The sequence below is a fragment of the Cervus canadensis genome, chromosome 18 (assembly GCF_019320065.1).
Source record: "Cervus canadensis isolate Bull #8, Minnesota chromosome 18, ASM1932006v1, whole genome shotgun sequence".
Classification (NCBI taxonomy): domain Eukaryota; kingdom Metazoa; phylum Chordata; class Mammalia; order Artiodactyla; family Cervidae; genus Cervus; species Cervus canadensis.
The window spans coordinates 54,654,370-54,675,917 of NC_057403.1; the positions used below are offsets into that span (position 1 = coordinate 54,654,370).

General features: G+C 51.2%; 1 protein-coding gene across 2 annotated transcripts; it reads right to left on the reverse strand.

Annotated features, from left to right (window-relative positions):
- Positions 1 to 145: 145 nt before the first annotated feature.
- On the reverse strand, positions 146 to 21,533 carry DNAAF1 (dynein axonemal assembly factor 1). Of its 2 annotated transcripts, none has more exons than XM_043436799.1 (12): positions 21,294 to 21,533; positions 18,581 to 18,716; positions 18,030 to 18,121; positions 15,951 to 16,172; positions 15,651 to 15,817; positions 11,164 to 11,285; positions 7,680 to 7,846; positions 6,444 to 6,698; positions 5,234 to 5,343; positions 2,449 to 2,505; positions 1,236 to 1,608; positions 146 to 493 (listed from the first exon to the last, which is right to left on the reverse strand). In XM_043436799.1, exons 1-12 carry the CDS (start codon positions 21,415 to 21,417, stop codon positions 390 to 392), a joined length of 1,929 nt encoding a protein of 642 aa, XP_043292734.1. In that variant the 5' UTR covers positions 21,418 to 21,533; the 3' UTR covers positions 146 to 389. The 2 variants fall into 2 exon arrangements, with proteins under 2 accessions (XP_043292734.1, XP_043292733.1); XM_043436798.1 differs by having other exon boundaries at positions 360 to 493; positions 6,444 to 6,785.
- Positions 21,534 to 21,548: the final 15 nt, after the last annotated feature.

Genomic DNA, 21,548 nt, shown 5'->3' on the forward strand with positions numbered 1-21,548 from the left:
ACCACCACACCCCTGGGAATGGCACAGGCCCCGGAGCGGGACCTGGGTTTCTCCTCAGAAGAATGGAAAGGCTCTAATTTCGGTACCTGATGGAGTACTGTGACTCACCCAGATGTTAGATAATCCAGTAACACAAGGGCCCACGTGGATGTTGAAATGTTTATACCGTGACATGGTTTACACTGCAAATGACTGGGCTTGTGTGAGGCTTAGAGCGCGGGGTGCAGGGGGCCATCTACGCAACAGGGGCTGTGCCCACGGGAGAAGGGAGCCAGGGCCCATGCCCTCGGTAACCGCAGCTCTCGGGAGGGAAGGGGAGCCCGCCCCCGCTGGGGGGTCAGGCCTGGGCCCGTGCCCGCTGGTACAAGAGTGGAGGGGCTGCCCGGGGCTCAGTCCAGGCCAAATTCAATGTCCTCCCGGTCTTCTGCCTCGGACCCCGGGCGCTCCTTGGGCTCCACCTCAGACTGGACTTCATCCTTCTCAGGGCTGTCTCCTGCAGAGTTAGGCAAGGGGTGGCTCAGTGTTCTGGGGAAGCGTGGTCAGCCCTCACCCCTTCCTGTGTGTCGGCTTCGAGGCGGCTGCGTGCCGTGGGTCAGAGAGGGGATCGTCTGCACCACGGGCTCCCCGCATTGGGTTCGCAGTCGGGGAGCATAGTCTCGGAACATGGAGCTACCCCGGTGTGCTTGTGAGCAGTGAGCCCCGACGGTGCCTCTCCCTGGTCACGGGCACAGGCCCCCAGGCTGGCGGGCCGGGCGGTGTGTGGAGAGTGGCTTCTCCTGCCCCGCCCACCGGCACTGTGGGTGCCGCCCGCACCTGCCGCAGCTCCCTTCCCGGTCGGCACATCTATCACTTGTGCCGTTCCGGGCACCCACGTGTGCAGCCCCACCCTCGGGCCAGCTGCAGCCCTGGTCTCATCCCATATCCCCAGCTGTGGTGTCACTGGTCCCCTTCCTTGGTCGGGAAGGGCCAAGCATGGGGATGGTGGGGAGGGGGGCATCCTGGTAGCTCCTCAGCTCTCTGGCCAAGAACGCTGCAAGTCGCCCACGTGGGAACACGCTCTTGTGGCCTCTGCCGATTCTAGAGAGGTTGTGAGTGACCCCCCACCACCACCGAGAACATGGGATCCTGACGACAAAGGCCCAGGTGGCCACTGCTCTGGGCTTAGGTGGTCCACCGTCCGTTTCCCCACCGAGAAGCTTTTGGCCCCTGTGACCTTGAAGGTCAGTGGACATTACCTGGAGGAGGGGCCGGAAGCAGGTCCCCATTGCCATCCTCAGTGCGTGGGGCAGGCATGGCTTCCCCCTCGCAGACGGGGGGCAGGGCTGGTGACCCCAAAGGCTCCTTGTCATTGCCCAGCTCCTCAATCAGCGGGCGAGGGACCTCGCTCGCTCTCCTTTGGGTTTCTGGGTCCGTCTCGGGTGCCACTTTAAGTATGTCTGTGAAGGGCATCTCGGTCTCCACCCTCCAGGAGATGTCCTTGGGGACTGCAAATATACTGGAAAACGTGTCTGAGGATGCGTTTTCCAGCGCTAGGAGTGAGATGTCCATGTCAGGCTCACTGTTGTCGCTTGGGCTCAAGACAGCTGTAATCTTTGGAAAGCACTGCTCCTGTTAAAAGGAGAAGGTGTGTTGAGCCGTGCTGTTTTCACACTAGCGTCCCTAAAGTGCACACTGCTAATTCTGCGTTTCTGTCTGTCACACTCTGGCGCCACATCAGGGACGGCCCCTGGGAGCACAGCGCTGACCCCGAGGCGGTCATAAGCCCTGTGGCCGGGTCTCCCTTGGCGCCCCCCACCTTGGGTCTCTGTGGGGCACGGGCCCACCCTCTCTGCTCCTGCTGCACCAACCCCTGCCTGGGTCCTGAACCAGTCATCTGTGAGCCCGGGCTCCTGGCGGGCTGCGTCTGCACCAGCCACCTAGCCCTGCGTTGGTGGTCAGGCCCCCACAGAACTGGGTTCTGTGTCTGTGTCCTTCCTGTGATCACGAGCTCCCACCCTGAGATTATGTCCCAGGCGCCTCTCTCTCTTTCAGGCCCCGCGGGGCTCTGGTAATGTTGGGGGGAGGGTCAGGTCAGCTCAGGAGACGTCCGCATCGGGCCCCTGCCCTCTCCTCCCCGCTCTCCTTTCCCTGCCTGTGTGTGACTGTCGTACCGGCATTCATCAGATAAACATACGGAAACGTCAAGGACAGAAAAGAGTCCAGGTAATGATGTGCAGTACATGGTTATTAAAGCTCAGTGATAAAAGGTCTGTTCCCCAAAAAATCCCCAAGTGGCTAGTTGTAAAACCTCAGAGAAAGGAGCAGCAGTAAGCCTTTCCTGAGGTTGAGGTGAGAGTCCTGGGTGTGTGAGGCATCAGGCAGGGCCTGCGACTCCCCGACATACTTGGTCATCGTCGGGGCTGGGAGAGGAGAAGGGAAGTGGAACTGCGGGGATGCAGGGGAGCTCACCCTGTCCCAGTCGCCCAGAGGTTCGCCGGCATTCACATCTTCCAAGTCGGGCAGGTCCTGGAAGAGGAAATGACCCTGGTCAGCAGGAGGGCGTGCGCTCAGCATCCAATCCTCGGAAGAGACGTGGCCACCGCAGCAACCAACCACAGAGTGTGGAGGGGCCCACGGAGCAACCTAGACACTCGAGCCGTGTGTACATGTAGCACACTCTTACATGGACACTCGAGCTGCGTGTACAGGCAGCACACGTGGACATTCGAGCCGCGTGTACAGGCAGCACACAGGTGGACACTCAAGCCATGTGTACAGGCAGCACACAGGTGGACACTCAAGCCGCGTGTACAGGCAGCACACACGTGGACACTCGAGCCACGTGTACAGGCAGCACACACGTGGACACTCGAGCCACGTGTACACCCAGCACACACGTGGACACTCGAGCCACGTGTACACCCAGCACACACGTGGACACTCGGGCCGCGTGTACACCCAGCACACACGTGGACACTCGGGCCGCGTGTACAGGCAGCACACAGGTGGACACTCGAGCCGCGTGTACAGGCAGCACACAGGTGGACACTCGAGCCGCGTGTACACCCAGCACACAGGTGGACACTCGGGCCGCGTGTACACCCAGCACACAGGTGGACACTCGGGCCGCGTGTACACCCAGCACACACGTGGACACTCGGGCCGCGTGTACACCCAGCACACACGTGGACACTCCGGGCCGCGTGTACAACCCAGCACACACGTGGACACTCGGGCTGCGTGTACACCCAGCACACACGTGGAACACTCGGCCGCGTGTACACCCAGCACACAGGTGGACACTCGGGCCGCGTGTACAGGCAGCACACAGGTGGCCACTCGGGCCGCGTGTACACCCAGCACACAGGTGGACACTCGGGCCGCGTGTACACCCAGCACACAGGTGGCCACTCGGGCCGCGTGTACAGGCAGCACACACGTGGCCACTCGGGCCGCGTGTACACCCAGCACACACGTGGCCACTCGGGCCGCGTGTACAGGCAGCACACACGTGGACACTCGGGCCGCGTGTACACCCAGCACACACGTGGACACTCGGGCCGCGTGTACACCCAGCACACACGTGGCCACTCGGGCCGCGTGTACACCCAGCACACACGTGGACACTCGGGCCGCGTGTACACCCAGCACACACGTGGCCACTCGGGCCGCGTGTACAGGCACACACACGTGACACTCGGGCTGCGTGTACAGGCACACACGTGGACACTCGGGCCGCGTGTACACCCAGCACACACGTGGCCACTTGGGCCGCGTGTACAGGCAGCACACACGTGGACACTCGAGCCGCGTGTACAGGCAGCACACACACTCCACGTACCACTCCAGGTACCTGGATCTGATCAGTGAAAGGGCTTTGTAAGGCGTGATGTGTTTCAAAAATTTCCACCTCGTTCTCCACTTCACTTTGGTATTACCCAGTTCATCTGGGGGGAATCCTACCTCCTATGTACAGCTAGGTCCTAGATCCTAGGACCCCACCTGGCACAAAATGAGTCTCTTTCGAACCTTGCCCAAAACTGGGGTGGGGAGGTGGCGCTTTTCTGTTTTGTGTCTCGGGGTGTCTTCATCTGTAGCACCCCAACCCGCATGTGAGGCAGTCAGATGCCTGGGTTGCCGTTCCTGCCCCACCACTGTCTGGCTGTGTAGCCTTGGGCGGGGTGCTCTGCCTCTTTGTTTCTCAGTTTCCCTGTCTGTAAAATGGGGATGAAACCTACCTCTTAGTGTTACTGGAAGGGTTAAATCAGTCGATACAAGAGGTATTTAAAGTAGCGCCGGACAAAAAGAAAGAACAGTCAGTGTTAGCGTAGCATCAGGGTCCTGTATATGGTTGGTTCTCACACGTTAGGGCTGAAGTGCCTACTTTTGTTGTATCTATATTAGGCCCAGAAAACTGGAAATGCCACTCTGAATACTGAATGTGCTCAATTGAACCTTACTGAGTCACGTGAAATTGTGAAGTTGGGAGTGAAACACGAGTGTTTCATGTTTCATGTTTCATGTTTCATAAAGGGAGCGGGCAGAGGGCAGGCAAAACCACACACACGGTCTGAACTGAAGGAGCTCGCTCATGGGCAGAGAGGTGGCTGTCCTCTGGGGAAGCAGGGTGTAAAGCTAAAGGTGGGGGGACCAGCCCTGACTCCTCACCCCCCTAAAGCACAGTGCCCAGGGGTCGTGCCAAAAGGGCATATCCCCAGGGACGCATTCCCGCGGGCACGGCGTGGAAGGCTGTCAGAGCGGACACGCTGCAGGGAGAAGGGCTGTTCTCAAGGCCATGATTGGGCCCAAGGTCAGGCGACCCCCCTGAATTGGTCCTGAGGTACAGGATGTGGGACAGGCCAGGAAGATGCGCAACTGTCCCAAGAGCACACGAGGCTCTGATGATTAAGCGTAGCTTTCCCAGCGGTTCTATCTACAGCCAGACCGAGCTGCTGAGAGGGTAACTTCTCATGGGGAAACACATCGAGAGTTTCGCAGACATAGTTCAAGGGGGTTCATCTGGCCAGTGCTCTCAGTATTGAAAGTGCACAGGCATGGATTCCCCACTACCGGCCCTGGGAGAGCTTACTGACTGCAGATGCTGAGCACTGGGTCTGGGTGGCGCCTCCAGGGGAGGCCACACGGGCCAGCCCACAGGCCCCACTGAGCTCAAGATGCAGGAGGTTTGTGTCTGATCAGACACCGACCCCGGCTATGCCGTGCGTGCTTCTCTGCAGATGCACGGGATACGTACGTCGATGAAGAGCTGCTCCTTCGTCTCCGGTCCCGCGGCCTCCAGATTTTCAGCTCCATCGGGCTCTGTGCCTGATGCATTTTCAGTGGCCACAGTCTGGGGAGCCAATTCTAAGGACAACAGAGTTACAGTAATCTCGGAGTCTGTTTCATACACGGCAGTCAGACAGGCAACTGCGGTTAGTGTGGATTCCAAGAGAAAGGACAGAACCCTCCTGTCTGAAGACCTCCAGCTCCTGTGACAAGAGCTGAGGAAACGGCTATGTGTGAAAGGGAAGGGAAGGGAAGGGAGCGAGCACCCTCTTTCTACAACCTGGAGATGGAAGCTCCAGCAAGAGTCTATACAGAACATGCAGGAACCTTGGGAAAAGCATGATCGCTTGACTAGGAGATGAAGAAAGAAAGGCCACGGCATCAGTGGCCAAGTTTCACAGCCCCTCCTGCTTCAAGAGTGTCAAGGAGACCTGTGACGTCCTTGCAGGGTTGCCCAGACGGGGCTCCTCTCTTCCGCCCGTCCCCTCCTGCTCCTGCCCACTGCTTCCTCTCCAGCCTCGGTCATCAGAGATGAGTGACCCTGCTCTGCTCAAGACACACCAGTTCACTGTCCACCTTGGGGACTGACCAGGCCCGGTTTGACTCAAGAGCCACACTGAGGCACCCAATTAGAATGAAACAAGGAAGTGGATTTAGAAGACTTAGTGTCAAAAAGAGGAACCTATTTCATGAATAAGTTCATGTTGATTTAAATTATATTCTCGGTGTGCATGCTCAGTCGCTAACTTGAGTCTGACTCTTTGCGACTCCATGGACTGTAGCCTGCCAGGCTCCTCCATCCATGGGATTCTCCAGGCAAGAATACCGGAGTGGGTTGCCATTTCCTCCTCCAGGAGCTCTTCTTGACCCAAGGATTAAACCGGGGTCTCCTGTTTTGGCAGGCAGATTTTTTTTTTTTTTACTACTGTGCCACCTGGGAAGCCATATTTTAGGTGTTCTGAGTTGGATAAAATACCCTGTTGGTGTTTCACCCATTTCCTTGAGCCACGTTGGACCTGATACTGGAAACGCAGTCCCGGCTCCCCTCGTGGTCCTGTTGTGAGGTAGTGTGCGGACATCACCTTACAGGCTGAGCAGTCAGGGTGGGAGGCAGCCCGGGGCCCCCAGTCGGGAGCCACCCCAGGTATAATGCACCTGTGCTGTCCTCGACCACCTACCTGCCCAGGCAGCTCTGGGGCTCGGTGGCAGGGCCTCAGGGGGGAGCACCCCTCGCGGCTCCCCAACATCCAGAGGCAGCTCCTCCAGGGGGCTCGGCTCTGCTGGCTTCTCCGGGCACAGCTCATCCTTGGCCTCGAAGCTCTCCTTGACAAACTGCTCTATCTTCTGCCTTGTTTCTTTCTTCTCCTGAGGCTCTTCCTCTCCTTCCACTTCGGTGTCCACGTCCCCAGCACCAGCTGGAGCGGGCTCCTCTCCTGAGCACAAGTCCACAGGTGAGCTGGGACGGTCCCAGGAGGACAAGGAAGGACCCACAGCGAAGGCCGAGGGTGGGCAGTGGGGACCTGCGGCAGGGCGGTCAGTGGGGTGCTGGGTGAACAGGCTGCACGCCCACCAGGGGGATGCCCAGCACGAGCACTGCCCGCACAGGCCCCTGGACGATGGTGCAGGGTGCTCTCAGGAGATGCGGGCTGAGGGGCCAGGGTTAGAGCCATGATGTTTGCCCTGGCTTTCAAGCAGGTCAGCAGGTCAGGAAGGTGTGTGTGCGCACACCTGCGCCAAAATGTTCATCAACACTCGACGTGAGGAGATGACACAGGTGTTCATTTGACCATTGTTTGAACAATGTCCAAATTAAATGTTGGAAACGGGGGAAAAATGCATACTGCAGGAGAACGTCTATTATATGGGAATGTGAGTGGGCAGAAAGCAATAGAGCTGTGCCACTTTCTTCTGTTAAAAAAAAAAGTATGCACTACACTCACGAGGAAAAGCCAGGAGACGCTCACACTGAACACCGAGCAGTTCTTGCTGCAATTCTGTGATGACCCTTGCTTGTCTATGTTTTCTATGTGTAGTGTAGTCACAGTTTGTAATTAGGTGAAAAACACTAAGTGTCATTTAAAAGTACACATGGAGGACTTCCTTGGTGGTCCAGTGGTTAAGATGCCTTGCTTCCACTTCAGGGGGTGAGGGTTCGATCCCTGGTTGGGGAACTAAGATCCCACAAGACCAAAAAAAAAAAAAAAAAACGGTACACACAGAGCCCCTGACTCTTTCCTGCTGTGTAAGAGGAGGACGGGGTTCTTAGTTATTAACGTGCCTTGAGCACTGTCCTCAAGTGAGGTTGAGGGCAGACGGATCTGTAGGGCTGTGAGCAAAGGGCTCCGTCCCTCACCCCCCGTCCCAGAATGAATCTCAGCGGAGCTCTGGGGGCCTCCCATGTCTCGCGCTCACACCTCTCTCCTGGCGCGCTTTCTGCCGCTTCCTCTCCTCCGCCTGGCGCCTGATGGCCGCCAAGGCCTCGATGCTGTCCGTGATCTTCTTTCGCTCTCTCATCTCCCACTGCTGTCTCTCCTCCTTCTCGGCCGCGTACCCTCCCCGGGCCCAGGCCTCGGCGCAAGCTCTGTTTAGGAGGATTAAAAACAAAAAAACAAACCCCAGACCCCAGAAGTCGGGGGGCTGGTCTGAACTGTCACGGGTTAACAGTAAATCCAAAACATATACTCTCTGACCAAACTTGCTCTTTGCCCCCCAAATCAAACTAAAGGCACAGAAGGCATGTGACTGTAAGGAGACTTGCTAACAGAGGCATAGTTTCATCTTAAAAGTTCTAGCGGTTTGCAAAGCCCGACTGGCTATAAGGCCAAGAGCACGCATGACAAAAGAAAAAAAATGGAGAAAGTGAACTCCACCAAAATTAAAAAGGGGTGTTATGTAAAGAATCCCATAAATAAAAGAACCCACAGAAAGTGAGAAGATGTCTGCAGATCAGATACCTGACTGGGGGTTGTATCTAGACTATATAGAGACCTGTTACAGCTCACACAAAGTCAGCACAACCTAAAGGTGGGCAAAGGTTAAAAGAAACTGCATGGGGAGACAACACTTGGAAGAGAGTGAACCGCTAGATGGCTTGTTATCTAAAACATACAAAGTGTTTTAAAAGTGGACAAAAGAACTGGGCCCCTCACCAAGAAGTTAGGTAGCAAGTGAGCTCATCATTGGGTGACGTCAGGAGAGCGCAAACCTAACCAGTGAGATGCCGCCACTTGACACCCAATGGAACGGCTAAGATCGAGAGCGCTGACACCACCAAAGCCCGGAGGATGTGGGGCGACAGGAGTGCCCCTTCGTGGCTGGTGGGAAGGCAAACTGGCGCAGCCGCCTCGGGAGACAGTTTGCCAATTCCAAAGCAAAGATCATCTTACTGTATAATCCAGCAATCGTACTCCCAAGTATTTACTCAAATGAGTTGAGAACAAATGTACACACACACACACACACCCGCACATGAATATTGATAGCAGCACTGTTCACAACAGTCAAAAAGTGGAAGCAACCCCAATGTCCCTCAACTGATAAAACATGGCCTTCCCAAACAGGAAATTATTTCACACTGTTATTTTGGGAGAATTTACTGACGCAGGCTGCAATGTGGGTGAACCTTAAAAATATGCTCAGTGAAAGAAGCTGGTCACAAAAGACCACGTATCATATGACTTCATCTTTATGAAATGTCCTGAGTAGGCAAATCCATATTGGCTCAGTGGTAGATCTGAGCCTGCCAATGCAGGAGACACAAGAGATATGGGTTTGATCCCTGAGTTGGGAAGATCCCCTGGAGGAGGAAATGGCAACTCCCATACTCTTGCCTGAAAAATTCCATGGACAGATAAGCCTGGTGGGCTATAGTCCATGGGTCGCAAAGAGTTGAACATGACTCATCACACGGCACACGGCATATGAAATGTCCAGAGTAGTCTAATCCATAGAGATAGAAAGTAGCTTTGTGGTTGTTGGGGCTGTCAGAGGTGGGTTGGGGAATGACTGCTAATAAGTAAGGGTTACTTTTGGGAGTGATAAAAATATTCTAGAATTGATTGTGGGGGTGGTTGGACAACTCTGAATATACTGAAAAACCATTGAATTGAACACTTGAAGTGAGTAAACTGTTCTAGGGGCCAGAGATAAGCAGGTTAACATGAGAGATGATGTGGCTTTCTCTACTAGGCCTGCCCTTTTATGGGGAAAGAGACTCTAAAAGAGTAAACAGGTATGTCAGAGGCAGATGTGTCCTACAAAAAGAAATCAGACTAAAGAGACACTAGATGGAAGAGGCAAAGGTGTGGCTTAGATAGGTGGCTGGTCATGGAGATCTTCAGAAGGTGACAGGTGAACAAACACCTGTGAAGAGCATCCCAGGTTGAGAGAAGGTCAAGGACCCAGTGTGGAACAGCTGGAGAGTGCTGGAATGAGGCTTCAAACCCAAGTGAAACCGGCTCTTGAAGAGGAGTCCTGCTACATCGTCTAGGGCAGGGGTCTCCCTGCAAAGGGCCCAGCTCTTACACGTTCCTGCTGGTGGGCGCTGCCGCAGGGTGCAGCAGAGAGCTCACATTCCCTGCCCCGCCTCCCGCCCCGCCCCGGGACAGCCTAGAGCTCCTGCTTGAGTCCCACCTGATACTAACAGAGGTCGGTTTTGTCTCCACTTTCCAGAGACAGCCTGAGGCTGGGGAGGTTGGCAAGCTTGACTAGGGCATAGGATCCGCAGCTGCAGAGCTGGGCTTTGTGGTCCGCCCCCAGGCCCTACCCGCCTGCTGTCTTTCTTAACGCCCAGGGCTGGGTGCCAGGGAACTGGGAGTATCTCAGACCAACTGCACACAAGCAGGGATCCTGGCTGTCTCACCTGGTCCGTGTGGAGGCTCTCCCTTGGAAATTTGTGTTAGTTTGACTAAAATTTGTGAGTTCATGTGTGTTTTTAAATGTTGGGTAATTCAAGCTTCAGACTGCACTTCCTTTCAGGCCATCCCAGTTACTGACGTATTATTTTAAGCTGGAATGAATAGCGGGAGCGGCCTCAATCAAAAGGTAAGTTAAAAACCCAGATCAAAGCAGTGATGATACACACATGGCAGCCCCGGGTTCAATATTCTTGATATTCAAAGAGTTCTTAATGAAACAGAGCTTCCCTGCTAGCTCAGATGGTAAAGAATCTGCCTGCAATGCAAACCCAGTTTGATCCCTGGGTTGGAAAGATCCCCTGGAGAAGGAAATAGCAACCCACTCCAGTATTCTTGCCTGGGAAATCTCATGGACAGAGGAGCCTGGCGGGCTACAGTCATGGGTTGTAAAGAGTCAGAAACGATTGAGCGATAATCACTTATGAATCAATAGGAAAAATCTCCCCAAAAGGAAATTGGAAAGAGGTCATGAATGCAATACTCACAGAGGAGGAAATTTTAAATGTCCAACAAAGGTGGTAAAAACTATCAACTTCATCCATTACCCCAAAATGTAAATGATGTACTATCTTCACTCACCAATTAACCTGGCTAAGTTTTTTTTTTAACATGGCTGTGTCTGGGAAAGTTATAAATGATACAAACATTCTAGAAACTATAAGTGCCTTTTAAAAGTCTTAAACTACAGTCTTTAATCCAGCAATACAACTCAGAATTCCACACTAAGGAAATCACCAGCCATGGGATCAGAGACTTCATATAGAAGGATAATTATCAAAGGATTATGAAAAAAAAATCTATGAATAAGTGCTCAAAACAGGGAATTTCCTGTTATAAACAGTCATGTAAGCCATTAAACTTACCTCACTGGAATATATAACAGACGTGTGGGAATACTCAAAAATCAGAAAATTTTAAAACTTACCTGTTGAGCATGCTCAACTGTTACATAGTGTTATTAAAAGACTTTTCGCTTCCTTACCTGTCCTTGGGAAAAACTGGTCTGTCATCCAGGTATGTTAACTGTTTTAGCCGGACGGTGAGTGTCCTTCGGTAGTTGGGGATGTTCTTAATCACCGGGTTCCCCATCAGATTCAGCACGCGCTGGAAGCACACAGGCAGAACCACATTAGGCACTGAGAAACAGATGTAATTAAAACATTTCACTTGCGCGTCGCGTTGAGAAGAAATACGAAGACAGGGAGTGTTGGCCTGAAGTCCTGAGGACAGTCTCAGAGAAACCGGGGCTGTCACTGCTCCTGTGCCGTCAGAATGCCATCAGAACCGTCCTGAGAATTGGGTGTCCCTTTTTCTACTTGAACTTCTACTTAAACTCTCACGGTCCTTCCAGAACAGTGCTGGAAAAACCTCCTGGAGCCTTTCCCGAGGGCAGCTGATTTTGCTCGCCCAATCTCTTTTACTGGAATTAATCTCTGATTGATCGCTTTTCTGTCCTTCCCGGCCAGGGCCTGTTTTAAGAAAATGCACACAGCGGCTGGACAGATAAGAGATGGTGACTAAGGGCACAGGATGGGGAGCGCCCTCTCAGCTACCCTGAGGCCCCTCCTTGCCAGGCTTACAGGTCTCCTGGATGTCAAGCCTGGACCAGGAGAGGGACAGAGCAGTGCCAGTGTGCCGTCCCCCCATCCTTAAATCCTGTCACCCCCTCTCCAGGAAGGGGAGCCGTCAAGGTGACATGTGGGTGAAGCATTTAAAATGGGTTTGCCTAAACTGGTGAAATGGTTTTTATATCTAAAGTGCTTTTTGTTGTTGGACAAAATAAATATATTGTGAACTGGTTAGTTTAGCATTTTCCAAACTTCGTTCTCATCTGGCTATCATGGTTCTTGCCACATGTTCGAGTGACCTGTCCTGCAGGGCTGGGTGTGAGGAGCAGTGCGCCCCAGGGGCAGGCACTAAACGGCTGTGCACGTGTGCGTGTGTGTGTGTGGAGACTGTAGAAGCCACCAGAAAACAACCACGAGATGGACTGTTATGGGTTGAATTACTTCTCCCCCAACCCCCGCCTGCAGCAAACTCATCTGCTGCAATCCTAACCCCAGAGCCTCAGAATGTGACTGCATTTGGAGACAGGGTCTTAGAAGAGGTGATCAAGATTAAATGATGTCACTAGGGTGAGGCCTGATCCCATAGGTCCTTGAACGAAGAGGAGATTGGGACACAGACTGTGAAGGCCACATGAGGACTCAGGGAGAAGATGATCATCTACACGCCAAGGAGAGAGGCCTCAGGAGAAAGCAAGCCTACCCCCCACACCTTGATTTAGGACTTCTAGCCTCCAGAATCATGAGAAAATAAATTTCTATTGTTTAAAACACCCAGCCTGGTACTTTGTTATGACAGCCAGGCCACCCAGAAAAGTATGACAATTCAGCTGTGTGTTGTCATGCCATACGCTGGTGACTGTGAATGTTACACTAGTTCTTGGTGCCAGGCTGCTCTGCAGAATACTCCTGAGCTCTGCCTTCCTAACATCAACAACCTCAGATATGCAGCTGACACCACCTTTACTGCAGAAAGCGAAGAAGAACTAAAGAGCCTCTTGATGAAAAGTGAGAGAGTGAAAAAACTGGCTGAAGACTCAACAATGAGAAAACTAAGATCTGGCATCTGGTCCCATCACTTCACGGCAAATAGATGGGGAAATAATGGAAACAGTGACAGACTTTATTTTGGGGGGCTCCAAAATCACTGTAGATGGTGACTGCAGCCATGAAATTAAAAGATGCTTGTTCTTTGGAAGAAAAGTTATGACCAACCTAGACAGCATATTAGAAAGCAGAGACATTACTTTGTCAACAAAGGACTGTCTAGTCAAAGCTATGGTTTTTCCAGTAGTCATGTATGGAAATGGGAGTTGGACTATAAAGAAGACTGAACGCCGAAGAATTGATGCTTTTGAACTGTGGTGTTGGAGAAGCCTCTTGAGAGTCCCTTGGACTGCAAGGAGTTCCAACCAGTCCATCCTAAAGGAAATCAGGCCTGAATATTCATTGAAAGGACTGATGCTGAAGCTGAAACTCCAATACTTTGGCCACCTGATGCGAAGAACTGACTCATTGGAAAGGACCCTGATAATGGGAAAGATTGAATGTGGGAGAAGAAGGGGACAACAGAGGATGAGATGGTTGGATGGCATCACTGACTCGATGGACATGAGTTTGAGTAAGCTCCAGGAGTTCGTGACGGACAGGGAGGCCTGGCGTGCTGCATTCCATGGGGTCACAAAGAGTCAGATGTGACTGAGCCACTGAACTGAACTGAACTGATGCTTTCCTTACTGTTTTCTTTTAAATGGATTCACTTTTCCCTTGCTTACCCATGCCCTAAGCAGGAAACAGTGAACTGAGGGTTTTCATGTGCTATTTGGAAAATCTTTTTTCCTAGCATGCATGACAACACATACACACTGAAAAGCAAGGAAGTTGTCCCAGGCTGCTGGAGTTGAGGCCAGAGGATACAGAAGCTGCCTGCAGGGGTTGCCACGGACTAGAAGATGGGAACATTCAAGCACCCCAAATTAAAATGACAGGTTAAGTCACTCCAAATACTGTATCTTTAAATCTATCTGTCCATGGTGATAAAGAAAAACCCTTCACTTTCATCTTTAGAGGTCACTAGGGTCTGGATTCATTTCTCTGAAAACTGATAACATAAAAAGAACAAAGAAGTGTTCATCCCAGTGTTTTCTGCATTAGGGATGTAAATTGTTGATGAGCAAAAGTGCTCTTTGCGGAAGCATCACCGCTAAGAAAGGCAGAAGGAGTAGGGGAATTAGAATATGATCCCTGAGCGACTGCTAATGAACTCATACAGGGAGGCAGTGCGCCTGGGAGCTGTCGGAACAGTCGGGGGAAGGGAGGCTGAGTGCTGGATCAGACTGAAGCTGGATCAGACTGACAGCAGCCAAACCCACTAGTGACGCTTAAAGTCACAACAAGAGGCAACCAGGTGTTACACGTGCCCTGACTGATGCCACAGCTGACCGCAGGGTTATATTCTGAGCCTGGATCTGACCAGGCCTCTGGCTCCATCATCATTTTACAGGAGATACTGGAGACAGCAGAACACATTAGACCACACCACGAGAATGCAGTTGACTGAATCCAGGGTGTGGCTGACAACCAGAAGGACCCAGTTTCTTCAGATGATTCATGGCAGGGGGTGGGGGAGGGGAGAGAAAGAGACAAGTGGGGAGGTCTGTGATGAGCTGCATAATCCAAATACGATGTGTGGGTCTGGTTTGGATTGGCACCATCCAACGGTCTTAAAGCTCAACATTCAGAAAACTAAGATCATGGCATCCAGTCCCATCACTTCATGGCAAATAGATGGAGAAACATTGGAAGTAGTGGCTGACTTTATTTTTGGGGCTCAAAAATCACTGCAGATGGTGACTGCAGCCATGAGATTAAAAGATGCTTACTCCTTGACAAGAAAGTTATGACCAACCTAGACAGCATATTAAAAAGCAGAGACATTACTTTGCCAACAAAGATCCGTCTAGTCAAGGCTATGGTTTTTCTAGTAGTCATGTATGGATGTGAGCACTGGACTATAAAGAAGTCTGAGCACTGAAGAATTGATGCTTTTGAACTGTGGTGTTGGAGAAGACTCTTGAGATTCCCTTGGACTGCAAGGAGATCCAACCAGTTCATCCTAAAGGAGATCAGTCCTGAGTGTTCACTGGAAGGACTGATGTTGAAGCTGAAACTCCAATACTTTGACCACTTGATACGAACAGCTGACTCATTGGAAAAGACCCTGATGCTGGGAAAGGTTGAAGGCAGGAGGAGAAGGGGACGACAGAGGATGAGATGGTTGGATCACAACATCGACTCAATGGATATGAGTTTGAGTAAACTCCGGGAGTTGGTGATGGACAGGGAAGCCTGGTGTGCTGCGGTCTGTGGGGTTGCAAAGAGTTGGACATGACTGAGCGACTCAACTGAACTGAACTGAATCCAATGGTCAAAACACATGCTTGAGGCAAATAGGGAAAACTGAACATAGACTGGGTATTAACTGTCATTCCGATACTATTTTAGGTATAATAATAGTACTGTAATGATGCTTTTAAAAAGTCCTTATCTGTCAGGAATACACACTGAAATTGTAGGTGAAACGACATGACATCTGGCATTTAAAACACGGCAGCTAAAAATAGAGGGGAAAAGTGTGATGGGTGTTCAGAAGGCGGGGAGAAGGGAAGGGGGGAGGGAGGGAGAGAGGGGAGAAGAAAAGAGATTTTCTGCCTACAGAACCCAAGGTGACACAAGCTGTGTCCATGGGTGTGCCCCCACCCTCCACTCCACACCACGCGGCACGCAGGATCTTCCCTGACCAGGGACTGAACCCATGCCCCCTGCCCTGGAAGCTCAGAGTCATAACCACTGGGCCATCAGGGAAGTCTCGAGTGTGCGTGTTTCTTTCTTTCTGTTTGTTTACCAAGTCAGGCATGCTCTCGAGAACACTCAGGATCCCGGGGTCGCTCAGCTTGTTGTGGGAAAGGTCAAGGACACAGAGTCTGGCACACTCCCTGAGATGCTGAATGTCCTCCACGGTCTCTAAGTGGTTGTGCGCCATCTGGAGTGTGTTCAGGACTGGCAGGCAGGCTGGAAGGGGGAGGGGACAGAGGTGAGCGACATGTGCAGCAAAGAAAATGTTAAGACCCTCCTGCAGGGGCCGGCGGTGGCCCCGGGTCTGGAGAACGACCCCACCACCACCACCACGGCGGGTCCTTCTTACAGAGGTTTTCGATGGTCTTGATGTAGTTGTTGCTGATGTTGAGAGCATCCAGTTTCTGCAAAGGTTCTAGGTTCTCGATCTTATGGAGCAAGTTCACTTGTAAGAAGAGGCAGCGCAGTTCCGTCTGGGCCTCGAGGTTCTCGATTTTCTGGATGCCGTTGCACTCCAGCCAGAGACAGCGCAGCCCCGTGTACTCTTCCAGGTTCTCGATGCGGTCAAAGCCTGGTGGGGAGGAAGGAAGTATTGGTTGGGCTTCCACACACACAGAGGCACAGGTTTCACCATCTTTCATGCCTATCCGCCTTGGAGAAGGAAATGGCAACCCACTCCAGTATTCTTGCCTGGAGAATCCAATGCACAGAGGAGCCTGGTGGGCTAGGGTCCATGGGGTCACAGAGTCAGACACGACTGATGTGACTCAGCACGCAGGCACACACGCCCAGCATCCACACGTCCCTCCTCAGGCAAACCACCGTCTCTTTGAGAACATCCCGTCCTGATCCTTTCCCCATGGCTCTCTGCAGGGAGCTGGTCATGCTGAACCACGTGAGGCAACATTCAGGAACCCTGGGGAGCTCTGGCTGGCTCCACTGGAAAGAGGTAACTCTCTGTGAGAACTGCCAGCCTGGTAGGGTGGAGCCTAACTTCCCTTCTCGCCTGGGAGTGGGTGGGAGTGAGGCAGGTGCCCTGCCTGAAATGAATGAGCACAAGGGAACGCAGGGCTTCAGAAGGGGCAGAGGCAGCCTCGTGGTGAAGAATGAGGTGAGAAAATCCAGGAGTACCTGAAGCCAGTGCAAACTTTGGGTCTGGCTTTCTGGTATGGTTCAGTTTTATGAGCCATGTTTAAGGAGAGGAAAACCAACATTTTTGTTTCCTTGAGTAAATCATTACAGATTTGTTCACGGTTCATCTGCTGTTGCCAAATGTTTTTAAAGTCATTTGGTTGCCTGAAAAGTTTTAACCAGAAGTTTGTGTTTTTTTAAAAAAAAAAAAAAATTTTATTTGGCTGTGCTGGGTCCCAGCTGTGGCATGTGAACTCTTAGTTGTGGCGTGTGGGATCTAGTTCCCTGACCAGGGCTTGAACCCAGGCACCTGTGAGGGGAGTGCAGAATCTTAGTCACTGGGACCACCAGGGAAGTTTCAAACCAAAAAAGTTTTGATGAAAAAAGGTTGAAAGCAACGGTGAGGTAGAACCACCCGACTAAATCATTCCCAGGTTCCTGACCCTCAGAAATAGTATCAAATAGTAATTTCTTAAGTTGAGAGGCATGGGGTTAATTTGCTAGGCAGCAGTAGATAATATAGGCACCTCTCTGCCCTCTTCTTCCCACCTCTTAAATACGGGCCCCTGGGGTCTGCCCTCCTATGTCATCTCATCACTGCCACACCTAGATGCTGAGTGGAGGGTTTTGGAGGGGGCAATGTGGACGTGAGGAGACCAGCTGGGGGTCCTTCCCCACCTTTAAAGGATATGTGCGGCTGGAGCCCTCCATGAATCTCCCTGGCACAGTGTGAATCGTCTCATGGTGGCCGACCTGTCCCCCAAGACACCAGAGCATCCTCAGCATATCCATCTTTGTATCTCTAGCACTGCGCCCAGTGCCGGCCCACAGAACGCTCTCAGTAAACATTTACTGAATAAAGGGCCCAATGAGGCAGGTTAGCCATCCCAAATTCAGCATCAACTGGGAGTTATTGCTCTGCTTTGTCACTGTGAGGGAAAGCCCTGTTTATGAACCTGAACTTAAGTTGCCATGTGACCATTGGACACCACCAGAGTCCTTCACAATGTGTCCCTCCCAAGTGCAGAATATTTACAAGTAGTTAGTGGTCTGGGAAACTATGAGTCCTTTAGCAAGTACAAATAAAAGATGCCAGTATGTTTCCCTGGAACTCATATAAACTCTGGTCACGTAAGACTCTTTCTTCCAAGAAATGTTATTGCTTTCCCATGCATCTCCACTAAACCTTGAAATTTCTACTTAAATGTAAGAACTCTAGATGATCCCTGTGAGTAATTCTTTATACCGCTAGGGTCTTTCCATCTGACTTGAGGTACCTCCTCCACCCAATCCTTACCTTTATAGTGTAAATACAGCGTATCATTCAGTGCTGGGGTAATGTAAAGCTTGTGCTGCTTGCAAAGCTTTTGCAGAAACTTTTTAGTCATTCTGTTGAATGAAAAACATGAACGAGAAATTGACTTCAGTTTGTCAGCTCTAAGATATACCCCATAAATTCTTCGCATCCATTCCGTCTCCAAATTCCACAACCTTCTGTATGCCTGATGACACTGCTTGCTTGTTAATAGCTTTCAGGGCCTCATCCAATATTGTGACTTTCAGCATGCTTAAAAACTGCAGCGTATGTTCTCATAGAAATACCTTTGTGTCATCAAGAACTCCTAATGTGTGCCTCTCTCCAGGTTTGGCATTAAAGTTTAATAGACTTTAATATGCCACAGAGGCATAACTAACTAACCATCCTGACTCTCCTACTAATCCTCAGACAAGGGGCTGTCTAGTTAATCTTCATGAGCCCCAATTTCTTTATCTGGACAAAGGGGTGATCATAACACCCACCTTAATGTGTAAAAGTGTGCTCTGAGCGGTGGCAGCTCGCCCACATACCTGGTGCCACCATCTTCCTTGTCGTCTGTTTGGTGTGCTAAGCGACCATCTGACCAGCTGTCACCACCCTGCTTCTGCTCACTGAGATAAGAAGTGTTCGAAGGACCCACACACGTTTCCTTAGGATCATTCATTTCTGTAAAATAAGAGACTGGTTCTGGAGAGCAAGAAGAGTATAAAAAAATTCCCCTCTACTTCAACTTGATGAATAATTGTCTGCTTTTAGTGTAGAATCAGTACTGTTTAAATGTATCACAATTTTTAAAGCATTGATAAGGATTATGAGAATTTCACTTCTAGGCAGATCTTTGATAACACCTCTTGTACAGACGGACAAGCGGATGTGTGCAAACATACCCACTTCTGCATTATTTGTAATAGCCAAAACCACTTAACAACGCAAATGTCCATTCACAGGGACAGGTTAAATAAAGCAGTGGGTCATTATTCTGCCTTGCAATAGAATGCACAGACAGGGAAAGAGAGAGACAGACATGACTGAAAGAATCCACACAAAATTCTAGAGAGGAAAATGGAATGGGACTGTGGTGTTGGAAAAGATTCTTGAGAGTCCCTTGGACTGCAAGAAGATCCAACCAGTCCATCCTAAAGGAGATCAGTCCTGGGTGTTCATTGGAAGGACTGATGTTGAAGCTGAAACTCCAATACTTTGGCTACCTCATGCGAAGAGCTGACTCATTGGAAAAGACCCTAATGCTGGGAAGGACTGGGGGCAGGAGGAGAAGGGGATGACAGAGGATGAGATGGCTGGATGTCATCACCGACTTGATGGACATGCGTTTGGGTAGACTCTGGGAGTTGGTGATGGACAGGGAGGCCTGGTGTGCTGCGGTTCATGGGGTCACAAAGAGTCGGACACGACTGAGCGACTGAACTGAACTGAACTGAAGGCAAAAAACATCAAATATATCTGAAATGTTTTCTTTATCTTTAGAAATATTTATTTGCGCTGGATCTTAGTTGTGGCATGTGGGATCTTCATTGTGGCAGGTGGGATCTTTAGTTGTGGTATTATGAGATCTAGTTTTCTGACCAGGGGTTGAACCCGGGTCCCCTGTATTGGGAGCGTGGAGTCTTAGCCGGTGGACCACCAGGGAAGTCCCCCAATGCATTTAATCTTAAGGGCTGTTTGCTGCTGCTCTCTGGGTGTCCCTGTGGACTACCTAGAGATTAAACATTCTGTATGTGGGACTGTGTCTTACAGTTTCCCATTTCCCACTGCATACAATGCCCAGCTGCAAGAGGCACCAGATGATAGTTTGGGGTAATAAAGAAAGTGTATGAGTGTGAAAGTTACTCATTCGTGTCTGACTCTTTGCGACCCCATGCACTATACAGTCCATGGAATTATCCAGGCCAGAATACTGGAGTGGGTGGCCTTTCCCTTCTCCAGGGGATCTTCCCAACCCAGGGATCGAACCCAGGTCTCCCACATTGCAGGTGGATTCTTTACCAGTTGAGCTACAAGGGAAGCCCAATAAAGAATAGGTGCTCAACAGGGTACTCTTTTGCCCCCTTCTGATGCCTATGTCAGAAGCTTTCTCTATCTCCTTTATACTTTAATAAAACTTTATTACACACACACACATACACACACACACACACACACAAAAGAATAGGTGCTCAATATATATAATAATGGATTGGTTATATTAATACCAAAACTACCATTTATTACTGACCCACTGTATGCAAGTCACTCTAATTATAACTATCCCGGCTTGCGGAAGATGAGACTGCCCTAGAGAGAGGTTAAGCTCTGGGCAAACCGCCATAAAACTGGCAAGTTGCAGAGGAGTAGTGTGAACCCAGAGTAACTTGCTCCAAACATATGTGTGTCCATAGCACAACATGGCTTCCCTATAGCAACTCATACAGGGCTTGCCTGGACAGTCATTGCTTACAATTGTTGGCTGGGTTAAAAAAATGAAACAAATCAAGCAGTTTCTTTATCAGTCCCTAAAAGGTTTCCCTTATGGTTGAAGCCAAGCAACAGGAGAGGCTATCTTCTAAGCCTATTCAGGAAAACTTTGGTGAGGAGTCACCAGGTGATCCCAGAAACACCAGCTCGTCATTCACCCTGTCCACCACAGATCAGGCGCTTAACTGGACACTGCCAGTTCATTTGGGGTGTCTGCTCTGACATAGCTTGCCATCCAGAGGGAGAGAGAGCCTTTGATCTTACATGGTGAAGGCAATGAAGGGATACATTCAAAAGTTGGGCTGTGAGGGGAATGGTGTCTTGGGTGAGGGCTTGCGCTCTTGGCGTCAGACTGTCCAAGCATGAGTCTGTTCTATCATTGACTGGCTGAGGGTAATCTGTTTGGAGCAAGTTCTTAAACTTCTTTAAGTTCCAGGTAAATTATCTGTCTGACCTGGCAAGAGGAGTGCCTACCGCAGAGGGCTGGCCTATGGTTGTAATATGATGAGTGCATGGTACACAACCTTCAGTAAGTGTGGGCCGCTGCTGTTATTATTTTTTGGCCGCGTCTTGTGGCATGCGGGATCTTAGTTCCCCGACCAGGGATGGAAACCCATGCCACCAGCAGTGGAAGCTTGGAGTCTTAACCACTGGACCGCCAGGGAAGACCCTGTTATTATTATTACGGTTACCGCTGGCTGTGAAGACCAGGTATGTGGTGCTGGGCACAGCCCGTCACCCCCCTCGCCTCCCTGGGGCGGTGGTCGGCACCTTCCTTGCGGCCACCTTCGCCTGCGTTCCCGTGGTCACCGGCCGACTCCTCCACACCAGGCTCCTGCGCGCACTCCTGCTCCGCTACCCCGTCCACCACAGGCTCTGAGGCCTCGGGGTGCATGTTTATTTCGGAAATACCGAACACCTCGTAGCAGTGGGAGCCCGGTTCTGCGGGATAGCTATGGACCCTAGCCCACCAGGCCACCGGAGCCCGCGTCGTTGGCGGCCCAACGCTTCCCTGGTCTCCACGGC

What these genes read in the sequence shown, in the direction of transcription:
- DNAAF1 (XM_043436798.1), bottom strand. Translation starts at nt 21,417, where the DNA reads ATGCACCCCGAGGCCTCAGAGCCTGTGGTGGACGGGGTAGCGGAGCAG. An exon ending in CGAAGGTGGCCGCAAGGAAG is followed by an intron (nt 18,717 to 21,293) that starts GTGCCGACCACC and finishes CTTATTTTACAG; the next exon opens with AAATGAATGATCCTAAGGAA. An exon ending in CCCCAGAGCTGCCTGGGCAG is followed by an intron (nt 5,344 to 6,443) that starts GTAGGTGGTCGA and finishes TGTTGTCCTTAG; the next exon opens with AATTGGCTCCCCAGACTGTG.